The 20,614-nt window shown below is 38.0% G+C and overlaps 2 protein-coding genes across 5 annotated transcripts; both read left to right on the plus strand.

Annotated features, from left to right (window-relative positions):
• Positions 1-2,567: 2,567 nt before the first annotated feature.
• On the plus strand, positions 2,568-3,599 carry fam110c (family with sequence similarity 110 member C). The gene is made up of 2 exons (XM_020587891.1): positions 2,568-3,042; positions 3,298-3,599. Exons 1-2 carry the CDS (start codon positions 2,568-2,570, stop codon positions 3,597-3,599), a joined length of 777 nt encoding a protein of 258 aa, XP_020443547.1.
• Positions 3,600-7,305: 3,706 nt separating this feature from the next.
• Positions 7,306-20,559, plus strand: fbxo25 (F-box protein 25). 4 transcript variants are annotated; one of them, XM_020588757.1, is made up of 12 exons: positions 7,306-7,407; positions 8,053-8,147; positions 8,473-8,651; positions 14,921-15,024; positions 15,638-15,687; positions 15,821-15,913; positions 15,992-16,085; positions 16,193-16,377; positions 16,728-16,910; positions 17,327-17,470; positions 18,457-18,483; positions 19,352-20,559. In XM_020588757.1, the coding sequence occupies exons 3-12, from the start codon at positions 8,524-8,526 to the stop codon at positions 19,439-19,441; spliced, it is 1,098 nt and encodes a 365-aa protein (XP_020444413.1). In that variant the 5' UTR covers positions 7,306-7,407; positions 8,053-8,147; positions 8,473-8,523; the 3' UTR covers positions 19,442-20,559. The 4 variants fall into 4 exon arrangements, with proteins under 4 accessions (XP_020444413.1, XP_020444418.1, XP_020444403.1 ...); XM_020588762.1 differs by lacking the exons at positions 7,306-7,407; positions 8,053-8,147 and adding an exon at positions 8,356-8,371; XM_020588747.1 differs by lacking the exons at positions 7,306-7,407; positions 8,053-8,147; positions 8,473-8,651 and adding an exon at positions 10,872-11,196.
• The last annotated feature ends 55 nt before the right edge of the window (positions 20,560-20,614 follow it).

Raw genomic sequence — 20,614 nt, forward strand, 5'->3', positions numbered from 1 at the left:
CACTGTGTTACTGTGCCAGAAAAATTTTATGATTATTCTTGTTAAATTGATTTACTACCGTTAGCTACCAATCAAATATTGTCATCTATTTGTCATGGAAACTAGAAATTCAAACTGTTGATGTGCCATGATAACACATTACAGCACTAATCCTCCAAACACTGTTGTTTTCACAAATACAGTAAGATGAGCCTGGGATAACTAGATACTGACTAATTGAATGGGAGGTGAAGGCGACCTTATATTAATGGTAATTAGTGCTGCATGCATACTTACCAATTATCAGTTACTTTACATAACGCTCAAACAATAACAGCAAGAAAAAGATGCCTGCAGCAATTATACCTGATCATCTCTAAGTCATTTTTAATTGGATCAGCCAGTTTCATTCACGTCTCAAGGATGGATGTAATTATTGTGAATGACTCAGTAAAAACACAATTAGCACATGATGCAGTCTCACATTAAGGTGCAGAATATGTTTTTCCAACTAGCGTAGTGGAGAATTAAATAAAAAGTGAGGGCTTAAGGGGAAAGTGACTAATGGTGTCAGTGTTCTTGTTTACTCGGCTCATGGTTGACACCATATACCTAAGGGTTCCCAACAGGACTGTTGATATTAAGATTAGATTTTGGTATATATATGTTGCATTTAGAATGAGGATTTTTGGTTAGAAACTGAGAGGTGTTGGTTAGGGTCAAACTTGCAATTACTGTAATAAATATTATCACTTTAATTTCATATGGCACCTTTGTTTACAAAGTCTGGTATTCACTTTTTAGCTCTGTTTTTGGGAGAGACCGTATGAATATGTGTGTGTGCGTGTGTGTTAAATGTGCTTTTGTACATAGACACCACACCAGGACAACTGTAGATAAGAAAGACACTTGTTTATAAAAAATATTATTTTGATATTGTTATTATTAGCCACTGCCTATTTGTCAGAAGTCAGTATAAACATTATGATCCAGTACCTTGTATAGCATTTCAAAGTATTATAATAACTTTGCCCCCTTGTGGTGAATCATTAATCACAGTCTCCTGCATACCTCTGTTCAGTGTCAGATTTCAAAATCTGAGTACCTTTCTCAAGGAATTTGTGAGTTGAAATAGAGGTCAAGGAAGGACAGAATACAAGTAAACACAGTGTAAAGCAAGTGGATTGTTCAGTCTGAATTTAGGGAAGCCAAATGAAAGGAAATCACAAAACTGAGTAAATGCAAACAACACAAAATACAATGTGATAAGATAATTATGTACACAATATGAGTCCACCTAAATGATTTGCAATGCTTTTAGCTAATTGGTTTCTTCCAGTTGGCCCTTAGTTAAATTAACAAGCTGAAAAATAACAGTTGTTTTACTTGTGGTGCTGAATGACTGCAGTAACAGATGCAGTATACAGTATTTGCTCTTGAAGTAATTAAGACAAAGTCATTGTAAGTCTTCATCCTAATGATTTTTATTTTAAGCTACTTATATGCACAAATGATTCAGTATTGTCCAGTACTATAGATCGCCATGCCATTTAGTGCCAGTACCAGTGCCGGCATCACAGCAGACTGGACATTTATTGCTTTGTTAAAATATGTTTCAATATGTTATGGCTACTATAACATTTTAGAGTGTATATACTCATAAATGAGTAAGTATACCCTACCTCTATTCACTCATTATACAATGCAAAACAATTTCTTCTACTCTTAATTATTAATTGGAGTGATTTTAACAAGTATATATCAGGGCTTTTTGTCTTAAAACTGCTTGTTATTGCCCAGTTAATATTAGTAATGTTAAGTCATAAACTGGACCCGATTATCAGACAAAGGACTAACAGCTGATTATACTGTCAAATTAGTGTTTTAAGTGTAACTTTTGGGATGCAATAAAACCTCAGACACAATCTGTATTGATACTTCTGACAAGCTATCAATTAATTCAAAACCACATGTAATCATCCTAAACTGATACTTACACAAGTTTTTAAAAAACCAATACAAGCTCTGAGGTTTTAGAATTGCACAGTATGTTTTGATGGCTTTGAAAAATAAAAACTATAATTTACCTTCTTTAGCAATCCCAGTGTGACACATCATACACACATTATGCCTTAGTGATGACATTTATTGTGCAACAGTAGTTCTGTAATGTAAGTAGTGCCAAGCCTGTCTGATGAGTCAGTCTCTCTAGTAAATGAGGCAAAAGATAACAAAGGGTACTCAAACAAAGCCAGAAATTGTTTTTTTTAGTAGAAGATCAGGTAATGTTCTACATTCCACCAAGAATAAAGAAAACAACTGTCTGCAGCAGTGTCAGTTTTCACTGTTCTCACCTGTGATGGTATCAGGCGTACTTGAAACAAGCTTGTGTTCAGTTAAAACTAGCCCTGCACAGAATGGGTGGGGCAATGTGATGTGTGTTTGAACAGACGAGGTGAAGCTGTGATATTTGCTCAGGCAAAGAGTGGGCTTGAATAGAATCTTTTACTTCTTACTCTGGAGAGACTGTATGCTGAAGGATTACTACTGCTTGGAAATAACAGATTTCAATGATCTTTAAAACCACAATGGAGACAACCAGTGATACCACAAAAATCCTGGTGAAGGGTCCTGAATACCTTCGAAGGCAAATGGAACTGGAGAGTGAAACAAAAGGACATAAGAGTGCTGTGGAGAGGCTAGCTGCAAGTAAACCAAAATATGTCAAAAGCCAACAGGTGGTCAACTCAACTCAGGAGCTGGTGATCAGTCCTGGATCACCTTCTGTGAGCAGCACAGAGTTGTCTAACCACAACCCAAGCCGTGGTGAGAGTCTCCTCAAGGGGACCAATTCAACAGTTGGTATACAAATTTGCTCACCGGGACAGGTGGGACAGGTACGTCAGGCAAGCTCCAAAAAACGACGAGACTCTCTTTTACTTTATCGACAGAAGTGTGACTTACTGAAGGGTGCAGCAAATGACCAGAAATTCCACATGACACCTAAGCTGCTGCTCAGCTCTGTGAAAAAAAATGTTCCATTACCTGAGACAGATAAGGACGGTGAGTGTGAAGGCAATGAGAAAAAAAACACCACACCTAAGGGAACAGCAAAGGAATCTAGCTTATATTTAGTTACCTCTCAGTCTGAGAGGAGAAGGAATAAATTAGCAGAACAACACAGCACTGAAAGCAATAACTCTGGGACAAAAGTGAGAGCTGGCCTCCTAACTGTTCCTGAGGTTGAAAGAAGTTCTGGAAAAGGGGTTAGTCGTTCTCACTCTGACATTAGCTCCAGATACTCCAAAAACTTTGCAGACTTTGATGCTTTTTTCAAGTACTGCGGGCTGGACGGTGAGGTGATTGAGTCTCTGGGGAAAGAGAACTTCTCTGCACGCTCAGATGAAATTGAAATAAACATCCGGAGTGTCAGTGTCTCCACATCAGATGGCGGCTTCTCCGAGAACAGCGGTGACAGTGACGGGCTACTGGATGCTCAGTTACAGGAAAAGGTACAACAGGGGACATCAGTTATTGAGCGCAATGCACGGATTATTAAATGGCTGTACAGCTGCAAAAACGCCATTGAAACTGGAAAAACATTACGAGACCTTGACTGAGATAACTCCTTTATTCTAGAGAGACATACGCTTACATAGACTGTTCAATAGATGACACATTTTGTCTCTTTATCACACATTATTCCTGACCATTCATGAAAACTGACTGAAAATTAAATGCTCATGTACTTATTTACAGTGATTCACACTGACATGGCTCGTTCCAAGAAAGCTGCTACGTGTCAGTTCTTGTTTTTTGTTATTTAAAACATTACAACATTACCTCTGGCCTCACTTTTTGTTTTTTGTTTTTTACTGTACTCTGTGTACTATAATGTTACAGTCTACATGTTCACGTGTGTCCCTAAATGATATTTTCTTCTATCTTTGTGCAAACTGTATGTGTGCCAGTTTCAGCTGACACATCCCTGACACAGCACTGTTACATATCCCATGTCTGAACAGTGTGTTTGCTTCTGTTCAGTCTCACTCGCAGAGTATGACGTGACTCTCATGTCTGAGCCAAATAAAGTGCTCAAAAATACATATTGCCAGAAATACTGAAGCACTAATTTCTCTCATCAGCTAAAAAGCTAATTCTAAACTCTATTAGTTCAGTCAACAGTACTTTATTTTTTCTGCATGAATACTTTTGCTAAAATGACTCAGTACCACCTTATAATAAGTTACCCTTAATGAATAGTTGTAACTAATAAATGTTGTAACCTAATAATTTATGGAGAATAAATTCCTTTACCTGTGGCCTGTAGGTCTGTTAAAAGCTGCTAATAAGAACAAATCTTTGGTTGTAGAATAAAAAAATCCTTGAAAATTCCATTAATTCTAAATAAATATTTAGAACCAACGCTATAACGTCCAGAAACATTTCAAGGTGTCAAGTACTGATGTTCATAAATTATGTTAATCTAATCACAGTTTCCAGTATGTATTCTCAGTTTCTGTTGAGGTCAAAGGTGTGCATTCAATCCATTTAAACACACACACACACACACATTAGCTTGATATTTAAAAAATGTCCCTAAGAGAGCTGTTAAATGGCAGCCAGACTAAAGGCCTACAGGGTGTGGTTATTTTCCAAGGGGAAAGGGGGGGGAGGGGATCAGTTGTTCCCTGAGTTTTATGTGGGAGGAATGTAATAATCTGATAAGCTTAAGTCCAGTGACCTGTTGTAAATGTATCCCTGCTTCCCTCACAATCGTAGTCTACTTTGTTCCTTCACCACTTTCTTTCTCTCTCTTTGTTTTTAGCCGCATTTCTTTGGCTAATCAAAGCTCCAAGGATGTAACACAAGTGTAAATAAAAGCAAAGAACAGACAATTACTGACTCTGTGCATTAAACAGATTTACCACCCCCTCTGTTTTGCTTTCACACATGCAGAAACATACAATACTATATGTACACGTAAGTAGAAACGCCTTACTTAGCTGCACTCGTTACGGTCACGCCTTTTCCATAGCTTAGCAGACTATTGCATGCCAGAACAAGTCATGTCCTGCCCTCTTTCCACTTGTTTGTTATCAGAAACTGAACTTACTTTCTAATTCTGAGATGAAGACTGTGTTAGAAAAATTGTTATTTAAAGTTTCTGTACCATTATAATATGTAGTTTAACCTAAAGAATGAAAATGACTGAAAATGTATGTTTGCTGTAGGTTTATATCTTCTTTGTGATTTTTCTTTTTATTTATGTATATATATATTGTATTTTTTCCTGTGTTACTATGCCCTCAGACAACCATAGCCTGAAACATTACTGCAATGTTCCCCCACTCCTTACCAGTGCCAGTGTCACTCCACCACTTGCCTCTGTACCATTGCTTTATAGTGAAGTACTGTAAATTTTATAAACCTGTTACAAAAATAAAGTTGTTATAATTTTTATTTACATATTAATTGTTGCTTTGGGGGATTCAATGCAACTATCAAATACTATGCGTCTTCACCAAATAATTAGTATCTAAAAAGACCCACATAATTACTGTATTAAAATATAGGTAGTGATGTCCAAATGAAGCAGTGAACCAGTATTGAACCACTTCATCAATTGTACTGAACATTCATTCAAAGGTTCGTTTCAGTGACATCTAGTGGCGAAATAGGAGGCAGCAAAACAATGTCTGAATTATGTGATGGGTGGAACTAGGCTTTGTGTGAATGATGTAAATACATTTTTGTAAAGATTGATTGATTGATCGATCAGGTGATTCTATAAAAGTATATAGTGTTGTAGTTGGGAGAAGGTGCACTTGGGGAAACAGAGGATGTGCTAGGATGGTAGGGTGTGTTTATGTAACTAGGGCAGGGTGTGATTATGTACATGGTATGGAGATTCAACGATTTTTATTCAGAAACTATATTTTTTCCACTGTTTTTGGACTGAGCTGGTGTCTTTTCTTGCTGACAACTTCTCCAGCTTTTGTAAACATGTGTTCACATGGCACTGATGAGGCTGGTGTACATAGGTATTGCTTTGCTAGTGAAAACAAACATGGGTAAACATTTTTGTGCTCGTTCCAGTAGGTCAGAGGAGCTTCACATCTCTCAAAGGGAGGATCAGTCATGTATATAGTGCTTTTACTACGAAACTGCTGAAGCGCAAGCAGCAAGGTCTTTGAACCAATGTTTGAACCAGTCACTTGATTAACTCAGAGGACTGAAGCAGTTTCTGCCTTTTCGAGTATGAAGCTTCTATCCAAGCATCGATGTCAGATGGCCATCACTAAATATAGGATGCTATATTGTCTGAGCAGTCATAACACCTATAGCCTATAGCTGCAATGAAAGCACATGCAGTAATACACAGAGGAACAACTACAGTACTACTATAAACCAGTCAGAATAGATCTGTATCCAAGCATCGGTGTCAGATGGCCATCACTAAATATAGGATGCTATATTGTCTGAGCAGTCATAACACCTATAGCCTATAGCTGCAATGAAAGCACATGCAGTAATACACAGAGGAACAACTACAGTACTACTATAAACCAGTCAGAATAGATCTGTGATATGTAGCCTAGCTATTTATAGTTAATGTGATGAAGGCAAGAAAGCTTTATTTATAAAGCACATTTACATGAAAACTCTTTACTCTCTTTCTACTCCTACTTTGACTTTCAACAAGCAGTCATACTGACACACTCATACAGACACACATACAGTATGCATATATACACTGGCCTGGCACTTTATTAGGTACACCTGTACAATTGTATGCGGTTCAGTACACTTCTGTCTTAACATCGGTGTTTATGAAGCTCAAATTGTTTCAGTTTTTGGTGAAATTGTCATAAATATATAAATTAAAGTATATGTTTATTATTAAGGTCATAGTTAAAGGTGGTGTTGTAAGGGACTACATTATATTTAGAGGTGTTCCTAATATTCTGACCCTCTCATATATGTATATGGGGAGGACAAAAATATAGAGACACTCGGCCACAGAATAGCAGTTATACACACACGCGAACAGTTATCATTTATTGAGGTATGTTTTTGAAATGTTCCACATCATCACTAACAGCCAGTGGCTCAGTTCCCATCCCCCAATTCAAAATCAAAACATAAACATGTGCGCAGTCCATTGTCACGTGTAGAAGAAAGCTCCAACAAAACAAAAAGGATTTTAAAAGAATATGATTGACGGCCGCTTTTAACCAATCAGCTACGATATTCCGGGTAGCAACAAGATAAATACTGACATTTTGTCCAATCAGTGAGCAGTAGGGGATGTGAAATAATTCCCGAATCCGCACTGTGTTTACTTCCGTCAATACTTCAGCAACAGAAAGGGGAGACAAGAAACAGAGGCAGGCGATATAACAAAGACGTTCCTTGCCCGTTAAGGTTTGTTTCGCCATATTGTATAAACCTCCAGTTTTATTATAACATAGCACAGATATGTTATTGTCTTTCTGTCGTGATTATATGCGCTAAATCAAATGACACTTTTGTCTTATCTTCATTTTTACCGATAAGCGTTGACACGACTTGTTTTGCTGACGCTGTTATTGTTAATATGCCCACGGTAAATGCGTCATATTCGTTAACTGGTGTATTGGTGAAGTAATGTAATTTATTATGCCATTTTGTAATAACGCCAAAACAGGCACCACATAGGTAATGTTATAAATCTAAATGCCCTTTTGTTGTTGTCAGACAGTTAACTAATATAATTGTAGGCAGCAGATTGAATCTGTGGAAGCAGGTTTGATAAATTGATTATTCTTAGCATGACTGATGTTCAAAGTCCAATTTTTTTCATTTAGAATTTTAGTGTCTGAATTTCACCGATCCAGTTTTACTTAACCTGAATTTTAAGATGGGAAAATAATCTTGAGTAATTTGAATATAGGGGTTTTTTTATATTCAAGACATGTTATTGATCTCAATTTTTGGATTTCATTAGTGTTTTGTAGTGTTTTATTTCTCAACAAGGTGTTCAGTTGCTTATAATATTCAAATTATTTTGGCCTTTCTTTTCTTTCATAGAACCCTGTCCACAAAGATGAATCCCTTGTTATAACCAGTGGTGGAAAGTAACTAAGCACATTTACTCAAGTACTGTACTTAAGTACAACTTTGAGGTATCTGTACTTGAGTATTTTCATTTTCTGTTATTTCATACTTTAATTTCACTACATTTTAGAGGCAAATATTGTACTTTTTACTCCACTACATTTAGTTTTTAGCTTTAGTTAATAGTTACTTTTCATAACCAGAAGAATAAAGTATAATTATAAGACCTCATTCATCTAAGGTGGAAAATTCACAAGCTACCCAGCAGTAATACAAATTAAATCCTTATAAGGTAGTTAAAACTAGCTCCTCCTTTACCAGTTGCAACATTAAATTTGCTTACTTATAAAGGATCTGAGTACAAATTCCACAACTGGTTATAACACCCTCTAGGTGTTTGGAGTGGCAGCAACCCTCTCTGCTCATAGTCTCTCCCAAGCTAAAATGCCTTTCTTGGGTAAGGACTGGAGGTCACCAGGATGGAGCTGGACAAAGACTGAACATGGCTGGAAACGGATTGTCTTATATGGGCATGAGTTGGAGGACAACAACAAAGAGATAGACCTGCAAGAGTAAGATCCTAACTTGTGTCTTCAAAATCTGCCTTTAAGTGAGGCTCAGTCACAAACTGGTTGGTGTTATCTTGCTATTTTTGTTCATCTGCTCCCAACAAACATTGGTTACTCAAGTCTTTCAACCCAATAAACACTTTTGGGAGAGACACTATTATAAAAGTGGCATTGTTTGAACTTGGAAGGTATTCTTCTGTGCTTCCGTCAGAAGAACTGGTATGTTAGCATTCATTGTAGAACAGCAGGAAAATACTCCTGAGAAATTCCTCATGTGATACACAAGCTGCAAACATTCACAGGTACCTCCATGTTATCAGTACCAGAGGTTCAATATTAACTTTCTCTGCTGATCTGGCACTGTGTGTAGTATAATATCAGGACATTTGAACACATGCTGTACACCAAAATTATTACTATTTTTTTTCCTAAAACTGTGTTGTGACATAATTGGTGAGGAAGTACACTCTCCTGTCTCTGGGATAAGTGCTGGGTATCGAACTTACAATACTTTTATAGCATTATAGCATCGATTGAATTACTTCAATACCATCAAGTATGGAAAAATGCTTTTCTACATTTTTATTTATTGATGGTAATGTTAACAGAAGTTAAGATTGTGGTAAAAAGGTTTACTTTTTATGTTATGAAACTGCTTTGAGTGCAAAACAGACACGCATGTGTGTGTGTGTGTGTGTATATATATATATGGTATATATGGTATAGAAGTATCCGGAATGATACCCAGCCCTATCTGGGATTGTGAAGCATTAAAAATATTAAGTAAATATAAAGTGAGACAGCAGGTTTAATCTTGTTTCATGATGCTTTGCTGCTACTAATACCTAACTATACTGCACTATGTAGAGGGGTTTATACTATATACTGTGTCAAAGTTGGATGTCAGCTCCAAAACATCCTCTCCAGTGATACTGTAAACTCATCTGTTTAGAGTCTTTGCTCCAACAGGATACAGTCACACATTGGCAACATCAGCCTCTTGAGGGTCTGAACTCAGCCCTAGGCTCAACTCCTGTCTGTTGCCATGACACCCCTGTGCAACAACAAGTTACAATTGTGATGTGCAAATCGCCTCATCAAAGACTCTCTGCTCTGGTCCTGATAAGAGCTGGCTGAATTATTTTCTAACTGACATCATGCAGCTATGGCTTTATCAGTGCAGTTTATCATTTACTGACTCTCCGCCACTTCCTCCTTTTCTCCTTGGTTTATTAAGCATCTCTACCACAGATAGTTTGCACTTGTTGAACATTAACTTCATTAATATTCTGAAGGAATTTTGTTTTGCGACCAGGCATTTACACAAACTCTTACTCAGAGAAATTCACTGAACAACAATCACAGATCATCTCTAGTCAGCAGTGTAAACAGTCAGGGTGTCCTGTTCTATATCTAACACCGTATCCTTTAATTTCCTGTCAGCTCATTACTGCCCTCTGTTTAATACAGAGGGGGAAATCCTTTGCAAATACTTTTGAGTTTTTTTGTGGAAGCTGGACAGTTTGTCACAAAGAGACAACATTTTGAGTGCGCCCTGACAGTCAGTCAGCTGTAGTCAGCCCACTTTTAAGCAGACTTGCAGGACTACTAAGATCTAATCTATTCTCAGCTCCACTGATCCACAATAAACCACAATAAAAGCAGTCTATTTGAATACATTTATTGCTGGTCAGGTACCCTTGTTGTCATTCAATAAAACCAAAGGTGGAGGCAGGTTATGGTTGAAGTCACTATCATAATGTTAGTAAGATATTTCACATGTCAAATTGATATCCAATTCAGTGAATTATGTTCAATATTAACTAAATCTGAAATATGTAAAGCGATGGTTAAGTTTTTATTTACATTTTACTTGGAATTATTATTGTGAACAGCAGAAAATGTCACTGATTATCTCAAATAAGCATTTATATTGTATTATCATCCAGCTCCTGGATATACTATGCTTGTACAAATGTAAGCATTACATTAGAAAGAACAGAGCAGATAAGCTTGACCCAGACAGTACTAGTATAATAGTGACATTAAACAATGGACTGGATGCCAGTGTCCTGCTGGTATTGATAGGGTTAATAGTAGAGTCTCCGCACCGGTTGGTGATATCTCCCTCAGGGAACAGTGTTTTTAGCTTTAGTTAATAGTTACTTTTCATAACCAGAAGAATAAAGTATAATTATAAGACCTCATTCATCTAAGGTGGAAAATTCACAAGCTACCCAGCAGTAATACAAATTAAATCCTTATAAGGTAGTTAAAACTAGCTCCTCCTTTACCAGTTGCAACATTAAATTTGCTTACTTATAAAGGATCTGAGTACAAATTCCACAACTGGTTATAACACCCTCTAGGTGTTTGGAGTGGCAGCAACCCTCTCTGCTCATAGTCTCTCCCAAGCTAAAATGCCTTTCTTGGGTAAGGACTGGAGGTCACCAGGATGGAGCTGGACAAAGACTGAACATGGCTGGAAACGGATTGTCTTATATGGGCATGAGTTGGAGGACAACAACAAAGAGATAGACCTGCAAGAGTAAGATCCTAACTTGTGTCTTCAAAATCTGCCTTTAAGTGAGGCTCAGTCACAAACTGGTTGGTGTTATCTTGCTATTTTTGTTCATCTGCTCCCAACAAACATTGGTTACTCAAGTCTTTCAACCCAATAAACACTTTTGGGAGAGACACTATTATAAAAGTGGCATTGTTTGAACTTGGAAGGTATTCTTCTGTGCTTCCGTCAGAAGAACTGGTATGTTAGCATTCATTGTAGAACAGCAGGAAAATACTCCTGAGAAATTCCTCATGTGATACACAAGCTGCAAACATTCACAGGTACCTCCATGTTATCAGTACCAGAGGTTCAATATTAACTTTCTCTGCTGATCTGGCACTGTGTGTAGTATAATATCAGGACATTTGAACACATGCTGTACACCAAAATTATTACTATTTTTTTTCCTAAAACTGTGTTGTGACATAATTGGTGAGGAAGTACACTCTCCTGTCTCTGGGATAAGTGCTGGGTATCGAACTTACAATACTTTTATAGCATTATAGCATCGATTGAATTACTTCAATACCATCAAGTATGGAAAAATGCTTTTCTACATTTTTATTTATTGATGGTAATGTTAACAGAAGTTAAGATTGTGGTAAAAAGGTTTACTTTTTATGTTATGAAACTGCTTTGAGTGCAAAACAGACACGCATGTGTGTGTGTGTGTGTGTATATATATATATTACTCAGAGAAATTCACTGAACAACAATCACAGATCATCTCTAGTCAGCAGTGTAAACAGTCAGGGTGTCCTGTTCTATATCTAACACCGTATCCTTTAATTTCCTGTCAGCTCATTACTGCCCTCTGTTTAATACAGAGGGGGAAATCCTTTGCAAATACTTTTGAGTTTTTTTGTGGAAGCTGGACAGTTTGTCACAAAGAGACAACATTTTGAGTGCGCCCTGACAGTCAGTCAGCTGTAGTCAGCCCACTTTTAAGCAGACTTGCAGGACTACTAAGATCTAATCTATTCTCAGCTCCACTGATCCACAATAAACCACAATAAAAGCAGTCTATTTGAATACATTTATTGCTGGTCAGGTACCCTTGTTGTCATTCAATAAAACCAAAGGTGGAGGCAGGTTATGGTTGAAGTCACTATCATAATGTTAGTAAGATATTTCACATGTCAAATTGATATCCAATTCAGTGAATTATGTTCAATATTAACTAAATCTGAAATATGTAAAGCGATGGTTAAGTTTTTATTTACATTTTACTTGGAATTATTATTGTGAACAGCAGAAAATGTCACTGATTATCTCAAATAAGCATTTATATTGTATTATCATCCAGCTCCTGGATATACTATGCTTGTACAAATGTAAGCATTACATTAGAAAGAACAGAGCAGATAAGCTTGACCCAGACAGTACTAGTATAATAGTGACATTAAACAATGGACTGGATGCCAGTGTCCTGCTGGTATTGATAGGGTTAATAGTAGAGTCTCCGCACCGGTTGGTGATATCTCCCTCAGGGAACAGTGTTGCTTTTTCTGTTGATCAACCAACAGTACCTGTGGGGAAGTAAGGTAGTTGGAGAAAGTGCTTTTTGCTTTAAACTGGTTTATTTCGACTTCTGTACAAATTAGTCCTGCTGTTACTGGGCTGATAAGCCAGGGCGTTTGCTCCAAAGGGGAGGGTGAGACTTGGACAGGATGACTAAAGACATGCAACAATAGTTTTTTATTGTCATGCTGGCTCAGTCTTACACGCACACCCCTGGCAGGGAGCACAAGCTTTAGAGGAACAGCCCGTCAATAAGCATAAATTTGGTTTAGCTGACTATGGACTTAAACGGTGCTCTTACTAAGACATGGCTTCAAATTTTGTCTCTTTTTCTTTCACTTCACCATGTTCCCAGCTTTGTTGGATGGAGAGAGAGAAAAAAGAGAGAAGGCTAGAGACAGAAAAATGATGGAAAAAATGAGTTTTTGGCTCGTTTTTGAAGGTTTTCCAACTGTGTTTTCCTTGATATCACTCCATACTCACAGTACCGCATCAGCTTGTCAGCAGTCGTTTCACAAAAAGAAACAAAGGACATAGCACCAGACAGTAACCTATGACATAATCTCTTCAAACTGGCCGCTGTCCACATGCAGCCTCACTCAGAAAGCCCAGTGACTTCATGTAGCAGAGGTCCATGAAGACAGACCAACACATGCAGGCCAGAAAGATAGAAGAGCATTATGATAGCCACTGGCATAGAACACAGGGTTACAAAAGTACATTAGATCATAGTGTGTCTGCATGTGAATACCCTGCTGTCAGCTATTCTCTGCTAACACTGAAGTGCCAGATGGGCACTGCGAAGTTGAGTGTTAGCTGGGTATCTGAACCTCAGTTTGCTGCCCTTTTCTGTGACAGGTGAACTTATCCTGTTATTGTCTGAACTGATAGTTTATTCATCTTGCACTTGATGAATAACAAGATAAATTGGTGAGGAAGTACACTCTCCTGTCTCTGGGATAAGTGCTGGGTATCGAACTTACAATACTTTTATAGCATTATAGCATCGATTGAATTACTTCAATACCATCAAGTATGGAAAAATGCTTTTCTACATTTTTATTTATTGATGGTAATGTTAACAGAAGTTAAGATTGTGGTAAAAAGGTTTACTTTTTATGTTATGAAACTGCTTTGAGTGCAAAACAGACACGCATGTGTGTGTGTGTGTGTGTATATATATATATGGTATATATGGTATCTCTCTAATAAATGTGTATTGATGTGTGTTTATATTTTTTATTGTGACGTGGCAGGCAGGTGAAAATATGTGTGAGAAAACTGAGGTCATTTCTCTAAAGCAGCGAATATTTATAATCAGTCAGTAAGGAATGAAAAGAGTTTGCTTTTTATGAGAGCCACTGACTCTTCCAGTCAAGCTGATTGCACCATGGTCCTCCCAGTTAGAAGAAAATAAAAGCTGATGACTCCATGTGTATCACAGGAGCTGTTTGCAACCTCCCCCTGGGACAGCAGTGTTTGTTTTTAATGAAGACTACAGTGGATGAAGACCACCCAGGGATATGCTGTTTGAATTTGTGAAAAAGGGAGACAAAGACACTTAATCTTAGTTTGTAAGCGTATTGTGTCAAACTGTACAGAGCTTGTGCTGTGTTCTCAAATGGACAATGCTTATCTCCAGCACCACAATCACAGATAAAGGGCAACAGCCTGTTATACCTCAAATAAATGAAAACGCACAATTATTAATTTGTGCTTGTTGGAGATAAGCCATTTCAAGGCTTCCCGTGGCAACACATGTCAGTGAAGTCTGCTGCCAAAATGTTAAGATCCATCTTATGACAAATAACAAGGCTGTTTATTAAGCAGCCAGTCCCAGAAATGGGTTGGCTGCCTGAAATAACAGAAATCAGACAGAGTTGTTTTGAGATCTCAGCATGTTTTAAAGTGTTGTCTGAGTAAAGACTGGGTCACATCTTGCCTCCTACACTCTTATTTATGTCTGACATCTGTGTTTACAGCAGACTCTGTGAATTATTTTATTTCCATATCTTGATTGTTCATCTGACCAAAATGCAACAAGTTGGACAATAACATTCATTTTAGTTTTGGTTACTATTTGTGCCTACATTTTCTGGCTCTGTTTTTGTTTTTTTTTAGGTGAACCGGTCACACTGTCATGCAGCGTTATTAAATACCCCCCATGTATTCTCTGCCCAAACAGGTTCTGCAGTGACAACAAAGAAAATCTGTTTGTCGGAGATGTGTGTGAGCTCACCACAACAAAGCGGCAAAAGGACTTGTACAACAATAACACCAAATCTCAGTGTGAGTTTCAGCATGACATAATCACTGTTGTGGCTGCTACGACCAGTCAGTTTCCTAAAACGCATTCCATGTGTCTGTCTCTCTAAAACGTTGCAGTTTGAAGAAGCTGAATACTGTAAACATGCCCTCAGATACAGTAATTATTAAAAGGTTTTGTTTTCATATGCAATATCCAAAGCACAGAAGGATTTGGACTAAATATATTAGAGAGTTGTGCTAGAAACTGAAATCCAATATAACGGCCCTGCAATGAATTCTGCATGTAGAAATGTTATCATGTTCAGTGTTTGTTGAAGCTATGGCAGAATAATTTCAGTTCCACTAGATGGTGTTTTAGCCCCCTCTACCCTGTTTTATACAGGGGAAGAATAGTACTGTATGTACACTATACAATTCGAGGCAGCCCAGTACAAAAACATGACAAACTATAGGCTTAAACAGCAACCATTCGAATAAACAGCTGTAGCAAAATTGAGTATACGTCTATAATCGTGCTTACAAACGTAGCTTTGTGCTGGTTTGTAATTAAAAAAAAGCACAGGTGTCACCTTTTTCCACTCAATATACAGTGTGTACATTTCAGATGAATAATGCCTTTGTTTTCCTTGTCCAGTTGTTTTCAGGGATAAATGGATTTATGTGCAGAAAGGGAGCACAAAAGAAGTAGGTGCTGGAGCCATTACCAGAATTTTCACATGAATAATTCTTTTTCTGTTGATTAAAACACCAGTGTTTATTTTACTCAAATAATTCTTTTTTAAACTATGTGTGCGCCCGTTATCGTGTTCATTTACAGCGACATGGCTACTGCACGCTTGGTGAAGCCCTGAACCGTCTAGACTTCTCCAGTGCCATCCAGGACTTGAGAAGATTCAACTACGTTGCAAAAGTGAGTGAGTGATGATCGCACAAGAAATCAGTTTGAAAGTGCTCTTCATCTTACTGTCGTCCTCTTTCTCTCCCACAGCTTTTTCAGCTAATAGCCAGGTCTCATCTAACTTCTTTGAGTGGAGCTGCCCAGAAAAACTATTTCAATATACTGGAGAAGATTGTACGGAAGGGTAAGGAATAGATATTCAGTGGATGTATTCTACAGGCAGGAACTTTCTCTGATGTCTCTGTTTTTTTTTTTGTTTCTTTCTTTCTGCCTTTTAAATTTGGGCTGTAGTCCTTGAGGACCACTACAATCCTCGCCTTGTCAAGGAGCTGCTGCAGGACCTCAGCTCCACTCTGCACAGTCTGACTGTCCATGTTGGCAGGTGTGTCCTTGTGGGCAACATTAACATCTGGTTGTGTCGACTGGAGACCATTCTCAAATGGCAGCAGCAGCTCAACAACCTGCAGATCCCCAAGGTAGAGAGGGTGGATTAGTGTGTGAGAATGTAAACTACGTGCAGGGGTCAGTGTGTGTGTGCATCCTTTTTTGTCCATGTGAAAAACTTGCTTTGCCAATGTTGTGGCACGGCTGAGCCAATGCTGTTGCTGCAGCTGCACATAAGCTGAATTTAATGAATGAGGAACATGAAATATGTAAGGAGATGTACAGACAGTACTTTTTAATGCTCGGTTGTGTATGAAGTGTTACACACCAGCTTTACTGGAAAAGAATGATTCTTCTAAGAATATTTAATTAAATTTAGGTTAATTAGGGTAATCGTCTATAGTCCAGCTCTAACTTTGTTGGGTTTTTTTTTTTTCCTTAGCAAATGTGCAATGGCATGTCATTCAGCGACTTGCCACTATACATGCAGAACAAGATCCTCTACAAGTTGTCTGATGCCTATGACATCATCAACCTGGGACAGGCCATGCCAACACTGTACATCCTCAGTGAGAACAGGATACTGTGGAAGAAACTCTGCCACTTTCACTTCTCAGACAAACAGGTGACATCATAAACCATAAATTAACACACGTGTGTTTTTTTATTCTGAAGCTCAAACTATAATTTTGATATCAATTTTAAAAAGACATATACAGTACTTAAAAGTAAAAATATCAATTATTACATTCAAAGAGGTGGCTAGTCCAGAAGGCTACCAGCTACTTTGCTGATTGACCACTAGATGGCGGAACTTCCACAGGTTACTCTCAGCTCACAGTTTTCTTTGGCTTTCTTTCACTCTCACTCACACTCATGAGATGTGTCTCAGACATACACCCCACATTATAGGAGTTGTACCTGATTATATTTAGTTACACTTTATTCCATCTACAATTACATTCCTGTCCCCTGTGGGCTAAATAGTTTCAAACTGTATTTCTTTCTCTGTGCATGTGTGGGCCCACTACACCAATGCAGTTTTGTAGGAATTTGGTTCTACCCAAGAGTGATACTGTGGACTGGAAGCTGATGTACTTCACCCTGCAGAAGCACTACCCCATGAAAGAACAATATGGCGACACCTTGCACTTCTGCAAACACTGTAGCATCCTCTTCTGGAAGGTAAACAACAAGATACAAACACACCTTCTCCCTCATTCATATCATGTAGGAGACACCATATGATCAGCACTGTTCATCAGACTGCAAGTAAATTAGAAGTTGTACATTACATTGGAGGAAAAAGTTAAAATAAGGTGACACTAAGTTAATTTCTGGTTTAACTTATTGGTTTAGCTTTTGCTATGTTTTCAGTGCAATATACTGTAGCTTATTGGATGCAGACCTAATATCTGTTAAACTGTAGACATGACAGTCTTATCAAATCAGGTTTGTACCAGAACACTTTGTATTCCCTTGGCTGAAGAGACAAAACGGCCATTATCATTTGACACAATCAGGACAAGTGTCAGAGAATCTTTGACTCACTCACACAGCCTCTTTCACACTGATATATGTATTTGGCAGGCACAAAGTTAAAGTGTGGTTTTAATAATTTAAACTTTTGGCTTCCTGCTTTGACTATTACAGATCAGTTTGCTATTAAATCTTAAGGGCAGCATGAAAAATTGCTAAATTTTGTAAAGAAAATTTGCTGATTCTTCAAAGGGGAACAAAAAGTCAGACATATACGTACGAGCACACATCAGCACTGCTGGTAATACCAATTGTTGGGGTCCACCAGCACAATGGATTCTGTGAGCTCACATGTTCATACATGTGCACGTAGCAGTCAGAGATCAACGAAATGACTGGTTTGTCCTCAGTGACACAAGATAACTGATCAACCACATGTAAGGCAAAGATCACGTTTTTGAGTGTTTGAGGTCATAACTTCTGGGCAGGATCCATATGTACAGGAACAAACAGTGCTTGGATTAAGAATGTTACTGTTCCTAGTATCCTCTCCCTGTGATTATTTACTACGCACACTAAGTTAACTGGGTCCCTATACTATTTAACCTCTGGCCTCTCTGCATCCCTCTCCTTGCTTGTCTCCCTTCCTTCCTGTCTCTCCTCCTGGTTCCCCTTCTCCCTGACTCCTTAAGGATCGCCACCTGGCTTTGTTATTCAAGGTACTTTCTGTTCCATCATGCCTTTCTGTTTGTTCAGTTGCTGCTTTGTCTGATGTTTCCCCAATGATCTGATTTATGACTTCTCTTGTTCCATGTGTCGAGCTTTGTCCAGTACTGTTCTTGTATCTGATAGAAAACTGTCAGTTGTCAATCAGATTAACACAAACATATCTCTGTGTATATTATTGTCCAGCATTGTGTTGCACCAGCTATTTGTAAATCTGTCACTACATATGTGTATAAAGTCCTTTGTACGTTTTTAGTAACGACTGGCTAGCTTTAAACTACTGCTTTACGAAATCAGACCATACCATTAAAACTTAAAGTTGTCAAAAATTAGTAATGTATGCATACTGAAAATAAGTTGATAGAAAACATTTGTAGTGCCATCCATCGCACCAGATCCATCACAGTCTTCGGTCGCAGTGGTAGCCCACCATCAAACAGCACACAGACAAATATTAGTGACTAGCTGGTGAACATAGTGGAGCGTTTAGCAGCTAAAGACAGAGATGTTTCCCTCAGGAGTCACTAGAGAGCAAAAACTGCACAAAAAAGTAGTGAATGTTGGCAGCCAGAAACACGACTGAGGGAAAATGTTGCTCTGTATCTGTCGGATGTGTAAATGGTCAGTCTGCAGTCTGTTTACCAAGCTTTAAGTGGACAAACAGGTTGCAGGTTGAAGTAATCTCTGCATAAGAACTAACTGTGTGGTGCAGTCTAATTCAGTGGTGTGTGAATCTTCACTCCCTCACTCGCATCATATTTATGAAAGTTTGAGTTTACTAACAACTGATCCAGCCGACTCCAGCCTCTTCTCTCAGGTTGCCTTTTGTAAACATGTGGATGTCGTTGTTGACTGTTGCAGGACTGCGGCCATCCGTGCACAGCCAACGATCCAGACAGCTGCCTCATGCCAGTCTCTCCACAGCACTTTATTGACCTCTTCAAGTTCTAAGTCCTTCATGTTGTTGCTCAAGCAAAGCATCCGTTTAACCTCATTCCAACCCGAGAGCGTGTGAAAGACATTGATTTCATTTCCAAAGGGCTTCAACTGAATCAGAAAAATTACCTTTTTTATTCTTGCACACAAATGTTTTAATAAGTCACAGAAAAGAATAAATGTGTATGTTTGTTGATTTTTGAAATACGAAAGGAACTTTTATGTTTTTTTCTTTCCATGCAAATGTTTGTCTTCTTGACAAAGAACCGCTGCTCTTGATAGAGGAAATAAAAAATAATATGTGAAATTAATATGAGTATTTTAAAAGGATTTCTATGTAAAATGAGTTGTAGCATGTTTCTGGTAGCTAAGTGATGATTGGTAATGTGTAAAGGTTTAAAGGTGAACATTGTAGTGTGGCAGAGTAACAACTCGTGTCGATGGCTTATTTAATGGGGTGAAACTATACTGCTTTTAATCTGTTTTGGTGGTACTCTCTTGCAATAACTAAGTGCATGTTATGTTTCCGTTTGTTTACATACTGTACCGTATGTTGTCCTTTGTGAATTCTTGCTGTGCTTTGTGTACATTGAAGGGATCCACAGTAAATGAAACTAAGGCGGGGGAAACTCCATTAGCTGCAAATGTTTTTATTTTCTACTTTTGTCAGAAATGTCCAGTGACAGGCAGAAGAAATGTAACACAATATTTATAAAAAACAAACAAAAAAAGTTTTCTATCCTTCCTCCAACTTTTGTAATAATCCTTTACTATTCCAATACTCTTGGTAGTACTATCATGACTTTTATGGAACAGGAACTGGCTGTACCATTATTAAATATTTCTAAAAACCTCTTTCTGGACTGCATTTTGTACTTTGTAGCAGGGAATCATTTGTCCATTTGGTTACTATAGAAAATCATGGCCTAAACATTGGATTTGGATATAAGCATCTTTCCTCCTAAAACACCAAGAACATGTTTTTTCTTTACTGAACATGGGCAAACTTTTATGGTTAATATTCTTCCTAGTGTGCTCTAGTGTCAACCTTTCTAAAGGCAGTTCAATGAGCTAGTTTCATATGCCTGCTGATGGAGGTAAACTGTTTCTGTTCTGGCCACTGCATCAGTGAAAACTACCTGGGTGCTGAAAGCAGAGTCTGGTAAAGGAAGTCGTGTATTTACTCCA

The sequence above is a fragment of the Monopterus albus genome, unplaced genomic scaffold, assembly GCF_001952655.1.
Source record: "Monopterus albus unplaced genomic scaffold, M_albus_1.0 scaffold9.1, whole genome shotgun sequence".
NCBI classification, from domain to species: domain Eukaryota; kingdom Metazoa; phylum Chordata; class Actinopteri; order Synbranchiformes; family Synbranchidae; genus Monopterus; species Monopterus albus.